Raw genomic sequence first — 13755 nt, forward strand, 5'->3', positions numbered from 1 at the left:
CACCAGTGTCCACATATGGCACTCCTAAACAAAACTGAGCATTTCTAATAAACTTTAGGGTGCCCAAGCATTATCAAGAGCATATGCAGTAAGAAAATTACTATTCAAACACATATCCAGGCAGGGATTTATCCAGCAGAATCCGGCCCAGTCTGTCACCTGTCACCAATCTGTCTCGGGCAACTTGTCAGGAGCAACCACAGCAGGGCATGCCTGAAGGGGACTGTTTCAATTGCATCTGTAGCATTTAGTTCCCTCCCTGGCAGCTTTGCGCTTACTTGACTGAGACCAAATCCCAGATCCAGGTCTCTGGGAAGCGTGTTCTTGGTTTCTTCATCGTCTCCATCTGATCTTCTGAACCAAGAGGCGGAGGGACATTTTCAGCCACAGCTTGGACAGGGGCACTTACCGGTTCTGGATCAACTTCTGAAAGAAATGTAAATAAAAGGAGTGGAGAGTGAAGGGATCCAGGAAGCGTGGTTAGAGATCACGCTCTTATCAATAGGAAAAAGGGACCTTCCACATTCACCGAAGAGCTTCCAAAGAAGTATTAACAACGGGGTTTCCCATGGAGGCAGGTGTAACACCTGGCAACATCTGTGACAGTTTTAGAAAATAGCCAGCTGGCATCCCACAACAGGATATTGCATTTGTTTGTTGCATTTGTTGTGTGGAAATGTCATGAGCTCCCTACTTTTTTGTATAGATATATGAGAGTTCCAAAAGTACGCGAGACTCTGAAACATTCAATGCTGCAGAGCTGTATTTGGATATCAACAGATGTTGTAGTTGTAAAAGGGCTTTTTTTCAGCAGGAACGCGGGAGAACGGAGTTCCGGAACCTCTTGAAAATGGTCACATGGCTGGTGGCCCCGCCCCCTGATCTCCAGACAGAGGGGAGTTTAGATTGCCATCTGTGCCACGTGACATGGAGGGCAATCTCAACTCCCCTCTGTCTGGAGATCAGGGGCGGGGCCACCAGCCATGTGACCATTTTCACCGAGGGCAACCCACTGAGTCCCACCACCTCTTTTCCGAGAAAAAAAGGCCTGGTTGTAAATATTAACATTCAGCAAAAATAGACCTCAGTTAAAAACAACCGACAAAAATTCGTCATCGTAGGCTGTCTGATCCAAAGTAAAAATCCCCTTACCTTTTCAAGCCTTCCATAAAAAGGATTTCCTTCCATTTTTAAAAAATCTGAATTGGCCCATAATGTTAATTTAGCATGAGAAAAGGGGTCAAAGATATTATCATGACATTATTCGCCACAGTTCTCTAACTGCAGAAACTGTAGAAGGAACAAGTTCCATTTTGGCACAAACGCACTCCATTTAAAGAGGGGGACAAAACAAGAAGCTTCCAAAAGAGCCCAAAATAGATAATCCAGTTGGGAAAAACAGTTCCAATAATTAGTAGAAATTAACAAGTACACCTGATTAAGATCAGGGAAGCCAAATTGTCCATGCAAAGTCTGAGTCTCTCTCTCTACATGAGGCGCCTCAGCACATGTTCTTCAAGCACAGGGAGACGCAATATTAGCCAGGGAGCAAAGTTTAAACAGACAGAGCCAGTGGAGATCACTCCTCAGAGATTTGTTAATTTCATCTTCGCCTCCCCAAAGGCTCTCTCAATTTCACCTCCCCTTTGGGAGTCGAAGATGAAATTAACAAACCCTCTGAAGAGCGATCCCTGCCAGCGCTAGAGTGGTGAAATAGCTATCATCTTGTCTCCCTACACTTGAGTGTCCTTGTATAAGACATCTCATGCAGAGAGACTATGAACCAAGCTACAAGTGACACCTGACACAGGTTGGACCCTTGTCAGCTCCCCTCAAGTTTTGATGGGAAATGTAGGCATCCTGGTCTTGCAGCTGTAATGGAGAGCCAAGCTGTAAAACCAGGACGCCTACATTTCCCATCAAAACTTGAGGGAAGCTGACAAGTGTCCAACTTGTGTAAGGCATCACTTGTAGCTTGGCTCTCTGTGTCTCCAGCCAAGATTCAGCAACAGAGAGCCAAGCGACAAGTGACGAATGACACTTGCCTGGCAAATGAACAGACTCGCGTGTATTCCTCCCTGTTCACTTGCCATTAAGAGCCAAACTACAAGTGACGCCTTACACAGGTTGGACACTTGTCAGCTTCCCTGAAGTTTTGATGGGAAATGTAGGTGCCCTGGTTTTACAGCTTGGCTCTCCATTACAGCTGCAAGACCAGGGTGCCTACATTTCCCACCAAAACTTGAGGGAAGCTGACAAGTGTCCAACCTGTGTAAGACGTCACTTGTAGTTTGGCTCTCACTTGCTCGCCACTTGATCAAGTGGCGTGCAAGTGAATGGCAAGGGGATAGGGAGGAGTACACGTGAGTCTGTTCATTTGCCAGGCAAGTGTCATTCGTCACTTGTCGCTTGGCTCAGAGAATATAAATCGTCATGGCAGAGACTGCCCCTGACCTGGTCTTCAGGAGGTGTCCAGCCAATAGGGAATCAATTGTCTGTGATTCTCACCTGTCTTTCCAGGCATTCTGAGAACGTGTCTCTCAGCAAGTGGCTCACAAGTCACAGGCTTTTTCACTTTGGTGTTAGTTAAAACTTTCATCCTCAGTTGCTGTAAAACAATTAGAGCAGAAGAAGGAACATCAGCTGTATGTGTGCAGCCAATTTACATTCAAGGAATTCATGCTCTTCTCTCCCATTCCCTTTTCAAAGTTTCCCAGTTGGGTTTTTTTTGGTCCCCTCCCCACCTTTTAAAAAGAAGTCACAACAACACTCGATTCCTACAGCCTACGACATATCCTAGAAAACAGCAAGATAAAGAGACTGAAAATAACACGTTACAATCCGAATTGCAAATCCATGTAGTTCAACTGTAATTCAATATTTCCTCTTTAGCAATCTCATCTGGTTTAATCCTATTCCAGAACATAATAAAAGGACTGCAAATGAATGTAAAACCAATTATTCAAAAAAGCTTTTGCATTGAAGGGAGGGGGTCTCAGAGGCTTCGCTAATGACTTAGGGACTATGGACTTCACCACTATGTTGACTTAATGTACTATCAGTTGCTTTAAATAGGTGATCCTATGAGCTACTTGTGCCTCATGTTATTTAATGTCAACCCTAGAATGGCTTATGTTCTGTTCCAGCATTTCTTCAACTCTGTATTGGATCCCTGCTAATGCCGTGTCTTTGTAAACTTGTGTTATTTACCCTCTGGCATTGTTTATGGAAATGACCCTCATATTGACTGTACTAATCTCACTCTGTGTGATCCACCCTGAGCCTCTCAGTGAGAAAGGCAGACTATGAATGACAAATAAATAAATAAAAATATTAATTCAAACTTTCCAACATTTCCTATATGCATATATTTTCCCATAAACTTGATGAATCACATTCTGAGGAGCCACCACTGCTACCTTGATGTGTGAGCTCCATTGGTCACCATCTCTCAGCCCCACCCACCTCACAGGGTGATTTTCATGATGATAAATTGTGATGAGAGCCCGTTTGGTATAGTGGTTAAGAGCGCAGGACTCTAATCTGGTTTGATTCCCCACTCCTCCACGTGAAGCCAGCTGGGGGTCCTTGGGCTAGTCACAGCTCTCTGGAGCTCTCTCAGCCCCACCCACCTCACAGGGTGTTTGTCACAAGTAATGACATACTTTTTAAACAGCTCTGAGTGGCGTTAAGCTGTCCTGAAGGGCCGTATATAAATCGAATGTTGTTGTTGTTGTTGTTGTTATCCAGAGCAGTTAGCCATGTTAGCCTGCAGTAGCAAAACAGTAAAGAGTCTAGTAACACCTTTAAGACTAACAAACTTTATTGTAACATTCACTTTCGAGAACTACAGCTGTCTTTATCAGATGCATCGCCAGCTTTCAAAGACCACAGCTCTCTTCGTCAGATGCATTGCAGCTTTCGAGAACCATAGCTGTCTTTGTCAGATGCATTGTCAGATGCATCTGACGAAGACAGCTGTAGTTCTTGAAAGCTAACGATGCATCTGATGAAGAGAGCTGTGGTTCTTGAAAGCTGGCGATGCATCTGACAAAGAGCTGTGGCTCTCGAAAGCGTATGCTACTATAAAGTTGCTTATAGTCTTAAAGGTGCTACTGGACTCTTTACTATCAGTCACCATCTATCCTATGGTGATGACTCTGCATACCCTTTGCCTCTTGATGGCAGCAGTATACTTAGCTGCCATGTGCTCCACATCAAGAACCTCGGAGTGGAGCAAAGCCTTCCCAGTAGCTGGCTTGGTGGCTGCCCCCCTCTAACCGTGTCTGACACTGGTCGTCCCACCCCCACCCAGGACATCAGATTGCCACCAATGCGCACTCAGTGCAAGATACGCATGCTCAGACCAAGGGCAGGCCCAGATGTCTGATGTGAAACGCACACTTCTCCAAACAGCGCAGGACAACTGTGCTTCACATGCTGCTCGGCAGCCCTGCAAAGGGAGGGCACCACATTCTGCTCAGCGTGGTGCAAGCAGGGGGCATGTACCAATGACAGACTTCTTGGAACTGCCCAAAGAAGCCAATATCCTCAACCATGAAAAAGGGTACTCATCTATGGCAATCATTTCAGCAATTTTCCAACTGATCCGCTTCATTGCCCTGGATCCCTCCTGTCTGGGCAGGTTAGTGCCATCACTGCCAAAGATGTTTGGCATCCCTTCCCTACAAGAAACCGGGGAGGGGAGTCTGGGCGGGTAGAGTGCCAGAGCTGGTCACAGGAGGACCACCCTGTTGGCTTGCTGGCAGCCAGGTGGCACTAGCCTCTCTCTCCCTCCCCCCAAAGAAGCACTGCCTGGTGGTGCTTCTTCAAGTGGTTCCTGAGGCTGGTAGTCGAGAGATGATCGAAGTCTTTCCCTTGACTGCCCCTAGCCCTACAATGCTGGCACTGGGCATATCAGGGATCCTCCATCCTCTGGAAGTTCTCCCAGGTGATGGAGATGTAGGACACCCAACAGTGGTTGAAAACAAAAATACGAACTGCAGCGCAGAGCAATTCGCCTCTTGTAGAAAAGCAATCCCTCCCGACAGTGTCTAACTCAGGGCACCTTCCCTCGCCCACTCAAAGAGGTGGATTCTCTACCCACTACACTCCTAGACAAAAACGGTGTAGCCAATTATTGTTCAGTCTCTAATCTACAAAGTGATTAAGAAAGAAGAAGCAGACCAACGTCAGGTCTTCTTGGATAACTCTGATGCTCGGGAGTCTTTTCACTGGTTGTTTCTGATCAGCTGTCTTCAGTGCTGGAACGATCTTGCAGGGTTTCACAGGGTGTAATCTTATTTCCATTTTATTCAACCTCCAAAGAAAGCTTTTGCCCTGATCTGGATAGCCCACGGAAGCATGCAGTGTGAGCAACATTAATCTCAGCCCATTGGCCAATCAAAAAGTAGGAATGAAAGAGGCACAGGGCAGTGCTCTCCACAACACCTTTACCTCCAGGAAAACCACAGAGCCCTGAAAATGAAGTTTGGGGATCCCTATACTCTATCCTCACATTAAAAGGCTGCATGTAAACCACAAAATGTAATCCTGGCCCACAGAAGGAGAAAGAGGACGAGCAGCAGCAGCAGCTCCAATGCATTTTCCACAAGGCTACACAAGTTCAGTGTAGTGGTTAAGAGCAGCAGGACTATAATCCGGAGAGCCAGGTTTGACTCCTCTACTTGAAGCCAGCTGGGTGACCTTGGGTCAGTCATAGCTTTTTAGAGCTCTCTCAGTCCCACCCACCTCACAGAGTGGCCGATTCCAGATGGCCTACCTTTCTCCAGGATGCCGCGCGTCGTTGCGATGAAAATGCGAAATATCGCATTTTCATCACAACGATGTGCGGCGTCCTGGAGAAAGGTAGGCCATCTGGAATCGGCCAGTGATTGTCGTGAGGATAATAATAGCACGCTTTGTAAACCGCTCTGGTGGTAGTTGTCTTGAAGGGCAGTATATAAATTGAATGTTATTATTATATTATTATTATTATAATAACACATTTTTCTAAACTGTTCTGAGTGAGTGTTAAATTGTCTTGAAGGGCAGTATATAAATCGAATGTTGCTGTTATTATTACTCTGTTTCGCTCATGATGTTATCTGTGGCTGCATTTATAGAAATCCATACACTACAATGTGAGTTTTTAGTTGCATCACCATGAGTGAAAACATTGGGAAGACTTACAAATTAACACCCCACACTGCTGCATTTATCCTGGCGGTCACGTCCAACCAAACTTCACGTGGGCGAAAAGGAGAATGGCGTACATACAGAGGATTTTTCTCCTAAGTCATCGAAGCAGGTTTTGCATTGCTCAGCTGCTTGGAAGTTCAAATTTTAAACTGGAAAATATTGGGTCAAGCTAGAAGTGCCGAATTACACCTGAACGGCAAGTGAACAGACTCACGTGTATTCCTCCCTGTTCACTTGCGCTCCACTCATACTGATCGAGTGGAGCACAAGTGAACAGGGAGGAATACACGTGAGTCTGTTCACTTGCCGTTCAGGTGTAATTCGGCACTTCTAGCTTAGCCCAATATTGCCTCTTCTACAGAGAAACTACTGAACGCTTCAGAATTTTTGGCTGCTTCTTTTTAGTACCATCTTAAGAACAACCTGGACAAGCCCCCAGAAATTCCAGGGCACAGCTCTAGAATCACTGACTGGAACACTGCAGCTAAAAGGCAGGCAAGGACAACTTGGGACTGGAGACGCCATTTTGGGGAGGAGATACTACTCACCTTGAACAGGCTATAGACATCAGCCTGGCTCTCGTACCAAGGCCCTATCACAGTCCGCTTGCGCCTCTGACCATGGAGCTGGGGGTGCTCCAAAGGCAGACAAGGGTAAGGCTCAAAATCTTCCAAGTGGTAGTCAAATCCTCTTGCGCCAACGGTATCAGTGGATTCATCGTAGGGAATAGCATCATACACCTGAAAGCAGAGATCAGGGTGATGAGCAGGGCTTTTTTTCAGGGGGAACGCGGGGGAACGGAGTTCCGGAACCTCTTGAAAATGGTCACATGGCTGGTGGCCCCGCCCCCCTGATCTCCAGACAGAGGGGAGTTGAGATTGCCCTCCCTGAGGGCAATCTCAACTCCCCTCTGTCTGGAGATCAGGGGGCGGGGCCACCAGCCATATGACCATTTTCACCGAGGGCAACCCACTGAGTTCCACCACCTCTTTTTCCAGGAAAAAAGCCCTGGTGATGAGTATGAGGTAAGCAGTCAGGACACAGTCATCGCTCTTGATCATAGATCCAGAGGAGTTAGCCGTGTTAGTCTGTAGTTGCAAAATAGCAAAGAGTCCAGCAGCACCTTTAAGGCTAACCAACTTTATTGTAGCATAAGCTTTCGAGAACCACAGCTCTCTTGGTCAGATGCATTGTCAGCTTTCGAGAACCACAGCTCTCATCGTCAGAAAGCTTATGCTACAATAAAGTTGATTAGTCTTAAAGGTGCTGCATCACTCTTGATGATATCACTTAAAGTTTTGCAGTCATTGCATGAAGAAATCTCAAAAGTCAAGTCAAAAAAGGTGCGGAATTGATGGTGAAGCTCAGGGCAATCCATCACTCCCCCTCTCCCATGCCCAGAAAAAGAAGGCAAAATTACACACATTTGACACATTTGAAGAATGTATACAAATGGCTACATCCAGCCGTTCTTAGAATAGCACTGGATGCAGAATTGTCATTCTTTAATGCAAAGAACATGTCGCCAGCTGTTGTTAGGGTGCCAACAGGCCTGGAGAAAAACATCCTCTACTTTTAACAGAGGTTTAAGGGGTGGAAATTGGCCAAGGAAGCTTTTCATAGCATGGCCATAAATATTGTCCTCTATTCAATAAAATCCCATTAAGCCTCTGTTAAAAGATGGTGGTGTTACAGAGTGCCCTCAAGTCATAGCTGACTTATGGCGACCCCTGGCAGGGTTTTCAAGGCACGAGACTAACAAAGTTAGTTTGCCACTGCCTGCCTCTGCAACCCTGGTGTTCCTTGGAGGTCTCTCGTCCAATTACTAACCAAGGCCGACCCTGCTTCGCTTCTGAGATCTGACGAGACCAGACTCGCCTGGGCTACCCAGGTCAGGGCTGTTTATCTAGTTACACCAGGGGAATTCTGTGCCAATCCAGCCTTCCCGAGGAGATTCCAGATTTACATACCAAGAACATGTGAAAATCTAATCAAGCCTAAAACTGTTAATGACTCATGTCCACAGTTGCATGAGCATGTCTTCCCTTAACCCATTTAGCTCACTGATCTGTTTGTAGGTCCTCGTCCTCTCTCCTCTTCTGTAAACTGGCTTCCAAATCAGGGCTTGCTTGCTTTGTTGCCCGATTGCCGGTGCAGCTGCTGAGCTTCTGCATGGCAAGTTTCCCCAGTTTCGTTGTTCCCATTCCCTGGCAGCAGCCTTCTCCACTCCCCAGACCACTTTTTCATTTTTTAATTTAATAAATGATGACGCTCTGTGTACTTTACATTAATTTTGGTACCTCACTGGATTATGGAAGAGTTGACACCCAACTTCTTCCCTTCAGAGACTGTTTTTTCCTCTGGATCAAGGAGATGGAAGAATTTATTGGTCCTAGATGGAATGGGTGGGATCCCTCACCTCTTCTGCTGTCAGAGTTCTGTCATTCTTCAGGATGACGCTCTTGTCCAGAGCTTGGAGAGAGCAGAGGGCTCCAGGCGCAGCGTCCACTTGCAGCTTGATCGTTGAATCTGGATAATGTTCTTTCTGAGAGAAGGCCAGCGTCACCTGGGAACAGAGGTGGAGAAGAGTGGAATTTTCAATTGGGAAACCTCCTCTGGCAGGGAATAGTGGCCACACAACATCAGAGGGAGAAGGACAAAGACTGCACACATCCTACCCTGCCCTGGGTGTAGTGGTTAAGAGTGCAGGACTCTAATCTGGAGAACCGGGTTTGATTCCCCACTCCTCCACTTGAAGCCAGCTGGGTGACCTGGGGTCAGTCACAGTTTATAGCTCTCTCAGCCCCACCCACCTCACAGGGTGTTTTGTTGCAGGGATAATAATAACATACTTTGTAAACCACTCTGAGTGGGTGTTCAGTCATCCTGAAGGGCAGTATATAAATCGGTTGTTGTTGTGTTGTTATTGGTTACTGACATGATTTCCTCACGCAGTCTAGATTGAGAATCTCTCTACATCAGTCATTTTACATGGGGACACTCAAGTGAAGGAACACTCAATGTTAGCCGGGAAGCGTAGTTTAAAAAAAAAACAACCAAAGCCAGCGGAAATCACTCCTCAAAGGGATTGCTAATTTCATCTTCACCTCTCAAAGGATATGTCCATTTCACCTCCCCTTGGAGGAGGTAAAGATGAAATTAACACACTCTCTGAGGAGCAATCTCTGCCCACTCTGTGAAGAGAGGTGAAATTGACAGAGCCTTTGACTCTGTCTTTTTAAACTACTCTTCCCAGCTAACATTGCATCTCCCTACACTTGAGCATCCTCATATAAGATGTCTCGTGTAGAGACACTGAGCCAAGTTACAAGTGACAAATGACAGTTGCCTGGCAAGTGAACAGACTCACATGTATTCCTCCCTAATCACTTGCCATTCACTTGCTCTCCACTTGTACACTTTCCAGGCAATTCGTCACTTGTAGCTTGGCTCTCTGAGAATCCAGATGGCATGTGCGTCCCTCGGACACTGCATGCCTGGGTCTTCCCTGTTGTCCTCCAGGGCCGCTTGTGCTACATTTTTTTACTCTCATCACAACTGCACAACAATCCAAACTGAAGGGTGGACTGCAGTACTATTGCCTCATCTGATGTGGATGAATGGTCAGGAATCCCTCTTCCCTGGCCCCAGGGAAACCCCATTCTGCCTGCAGCCATTACCACCATTCACTCATTCCTATTTTAAAAAGAATAGCATTGAAATTAACAAGGCTTTTCTCATTCCACCAAGCAGTTCAGAGAAACCGGACAATTTGCAGTTTCACCCCGGCTGTGGTAAGGGCGAGAAATCCTCCACAGTATTGCGAATGCCTTCAAAAATTACTTTGCACTTCATGCACATGCCCCCCTTTGAAGAATTCCACAATTGAGTGGAGTGCAAGTGGAGTGCAAGTGAACAGGGAGGAATACACGTGAGTCTGTTCACTTGCTGTTCAAGTGTCATTCGTCACTTGTAGCTTGGCCCCCAGTAAACACTTTCCTGGATACAGAACAAGTCGCAGAGGCAGCAAGACCTTTACAAGGATGCTGGTTAAGAAAGACTACCAGAAAAGGGGGGATCTGTATAGGTGGGGGTCTGCTGTGATTGTGTCTCTTGCCTTTCCTCTAGGGTTGCCAACTCCAGATACTGAAATTCCTGGAGATTTGGGGGTGCAACCTGGGGTGGGCAGGGTTTGGGAAGAAGAGGGACCTCAGTGTAGTATAATGCCATAGAGTCCACCCTCCACAGCAGCCTTTTTCTCCGGGGGAACTGATCCCTGTAGTTTTCAGACCAGTTGTAATTCCAGGAGATCTCCTTGCAGTTTTGGGGAGCAGACAAAAGATGTCATTTGACATTTTTGGTTGTCATCTGGAAACATTCAGAAAGAAAGAGGAAACAGAGTGCATGTGCAAAGGCAACGGACAGCTCCTAAGCATTTGGAAACATTGAGAATTCACAGGATGGATCCCTCAGAGCTCACAGACAGCAGAGGGCCAAGCTACAAGTGACAGATGACACCCGAACGGCAAGTGAACAGACTCACACGTATTCCTCCCTGTTCACTTGCACTCCACTTGCACTCCACTCTATCATGGAGTTCTTCAAAGGGGGGCATGTGCATGAAGTGATCGAGTGGAGGGCAAGTGGAGTGCAAGTGAACAGGGAGGAATGCATGCGCGTCTGTTCACTTGCCATTCAAGTGTCACTTGTAGCTTGGCCCAGAGTCACCCACTTCTAAACCCTTTCACTTCAATGAACAATGTGTGACTCTGTTTAGGACTGCCCTAACAACCTTTCATGCCACTTTCATCTTTGCTTAAGACCTCGTTTTCATTTTTAGTATGTTTGGCCAGATGAGAGAACTGGAGAGGAAATCAGACGCACGCATCATGAGCAGCAGAGGCCCTTCCATCGGCCTGCCTCCATCCAAAGATCAGTGAACACGTGGCCCGTTTGGCATTTGCCCTCCCGAGAGTTATGCACCAACCTGATGCCGGAAACACTTCTCGATTGTGAACACGTCCACATCAGCAGCCACCTCACCATCCTCAAACACGGCATACAGCAGAAGCCTAGCAATAGGTGCCAACTCAATACTTGCGGGCAGAGTGAGAGCGAAGGTGCCTTTCAGTGCTGGATTTGGGGCAGGGGGAGAGAGTCAGAAGAGATGGACAGGATTTAAGTACTTGCTGGGAAATACACACATCTGTGGGTCTTGCTTCCACCAGATCACAATAAAGCAAAGAGTCTCTTGCCTCTGAACAAAGCCCTTGCAGAGGAATTCCCAGAATTATGGGCTGGATCTTTCCACTAGTGAACATGAGGAGAGGACTTCACTGAGATAGGTCTTCCCCACCTAACTCCTCAACAGTCCCCTGGCCCTCAAGTGGCCCATACAGAAAGGCAGGGACCCCCCCCCCAGACCAAATGCCAGGAGACAGTTTGGTGTAGTGCTTAAGAGCGGCAGGACTCTAATCTGGAGAGCCGGGTTTGATTCCCCACTCCTCTGCTTGAAGCCAGCTGGGTGACCAGCTCTCTCAGTGCACTCTCAGGACCACCCACCTCACAGGGTGATTATTGTGGGGATAATAATACCATACTTTGTAAACTGCTCTGAGTGGGCATTAAGTTGTCCTGAGGAGCGGCATATAAATCAAATATTATTATTACTGTCAGCCAGTTTGGTGTAGTGGTTAAGAGTGGCAGGACTCTAATCTGGATAGCTGGTTTTGATTCCCTACTTTTCTGCTTGAAGCCAGCTGGGTGACCTTGGGGTCAGTCACAGCTCTCTCAGAGCTCTCTCAGCCTCACCCACCTAACAGGGTGATTGTTGTAAGGATAATAACATAATTTGTAAACCACTGTGAGTGGGCATTAAGTTGTTCTGAAGGGCGGTATATAAATCGAATGTTGTTGTTGTTGCTACTACTACTACTACTACTACACAGGGAAAGAAAGAAGATGGGAGGAATTGGGCAGAAGTAGTTTGGGAAGCTCTGCCTCTGCACAACTCACACCCTCCCAGATGGCAGGCTACAACACTGAGTTTTCGAACTAGTAATTTAGTTCTTCTAAAGAAAAAATTTGGCCCTGTGATATAAGGAGAATTTTAAAAAATAAATATAAATCAACATAGTGATACGTTGGGGAGTTGTGGTAGATGGAACATAAACAATTTATAAGGGAGTGCCAAGCATGGAAAAATAAAAATATGGGAAAGCATATTCTACAAAGTATTTTATTAGGTATTGTGTTGAGGAGAGAAGACAAAAAATTAAAAGATTAGTGGGTCAAGTATGAGAAGAAATAAAGGGTTCAATACACCCTGCTCCTTCTGGCTGATTAATGGTGGCTCCTCGGCCTTTCTGGAGATGTGTTAACTGAGTAAGTTAAAAGCTTGAAAAGAAAATTGTCTTCTAAAGTCAGTGGGCAGAAAGCCCGTGGGTTATGGCTTTACTCTTTTTATGATTACTACTGTATTCTGTATTTATTGGAAGTTACTTTGAGGTACTAGGCCAAATTCAAAGGTAAAAATCAAATATCAAAATAGACAGCTCAGGCCTACTACACTAGACTAGTCTTGCCTGATCTCCCGATAAAGCCCCCCCCGCACGCCCCCCCGATGAAACATCATAAATCTCATACTTACTTTCATCCTGGCCAATCGGCACCTGTTTCTGCCCACTCAAAACAATATTTCCTCTTGACACCACCTGTAAGAAGATGATATATGAAGTATGGAAAACTGGACGCCCTCTCCCCATAACCCACTTCAGAAAATCAAAAGCTAAAAAGGTCCCTTCTTACACGCCCAGGGTAATGCCGATTGCCTCTTTGGGGTCAGGAAGCATTTTTCCCCAGGCCACTTTGGCTAGGGATCCTGACAGGGGCCATTTCCACATGGCTTACTTTCTTCTGAAAATTTCTGAAAAACAGCGTCTTCTCTTCCATGATAACGGCATCTTCTCACGCGATTTCGCACGATGACAGCGTCTTTCTGATGTGATTTCGTGCGCAAAGATGCTGGGTTTTGGAAGAAAGTAAGCCGTGTGGAAACGGCCAGTGTTTTGCCATCTTCAGGGCTTGGAGCAGGGGGACGCTGGAGGGGAGGGGGAGGGAGGTGGTTGGGAATTTCCTGCCTTGTGCAGGGCGTTGGACTAGGTGAGCCTATGATTCTATGAGTCTATGAAAGAGAAAAGTTTGCAATTTTGCACAAATCTCCCGGATAACAGCGTCTTCCTCGTGCGATTTCACGTGAGAAGACGCCGTCTTCTGGGTCTTTCACACGATGTTCCACAGGCAGGTAAGACGTGTGGAAACGGCCAGGGAGAAGACAGTCATGGAGTTTGCTATAGGAGGCCAATAGCTAAGCAGAGAACCCACATTTGGAAATTCCTGGATTTTCTGTCATTTTAGGACAAGATGTAGCAAAACCACATGAAACGGCCCAGTCGGTTGCTGTTGAGATTTTCACATTTGCAAATACTTGTTTGCCTTATTCACACTTTTAGTTGTTTCAGTGCAATGCCATTTTTCTGTTGTCTGCTCAAAGCA

The 13755-nt window shown here is 46.3% G+C and overlaps 1 protein-coding gene across 1 annotated transcript in view; it reads right to left on the reverse strand.

Moving 5' to 3' along the window:
* The window catches only part of LOC129345372 (alpha-2-macroglobulin-like protein 1), a 90176-nt gene that overhangs the window by 40217 nt on the left and 36204 nt on the right, over positions 1-13755 (reverse strand). Inside the window, exons 14-19 of the mRNA XM_055002497.1 lie at positions 12851-12914; positions 11189-11334; positions 8621-8767; positions 6750-6941; positions 2509-2608; positions 279-426 (exon numbers count right to left, since the gene is read on the reverse strand). Of these exons, the coding sequence (XP_054858472.1) occupies positions 279-426; positions 2509-2608; positions 6750-6941; positions 8621-8767; positions 11189-11334; positions 12851-12914 (797 nt within the window). The remainder of the gene's footprint in view (positions 1-278; positions 427-2508; positions 2609-6749; positions 6942-8620; positions 8768-11188; positions 11335-12850; positions 12915-13755) is intronic.

Source organism: Eublepharis macularius, chromosome 18 (genome assembly GCF_028583425.1).
Source record: "Eublepharis macularius isolate TG4126 chromosome 18, MPM_Emac_v1.0, whole genome shotgun sequence".
NCBI classification, from domain to species: Eukaryota; Metazoa; Chordata; class Lepidosauria; order Squamata; family Eublepharidae; genus Eublepharis; species Eublepharis macularius.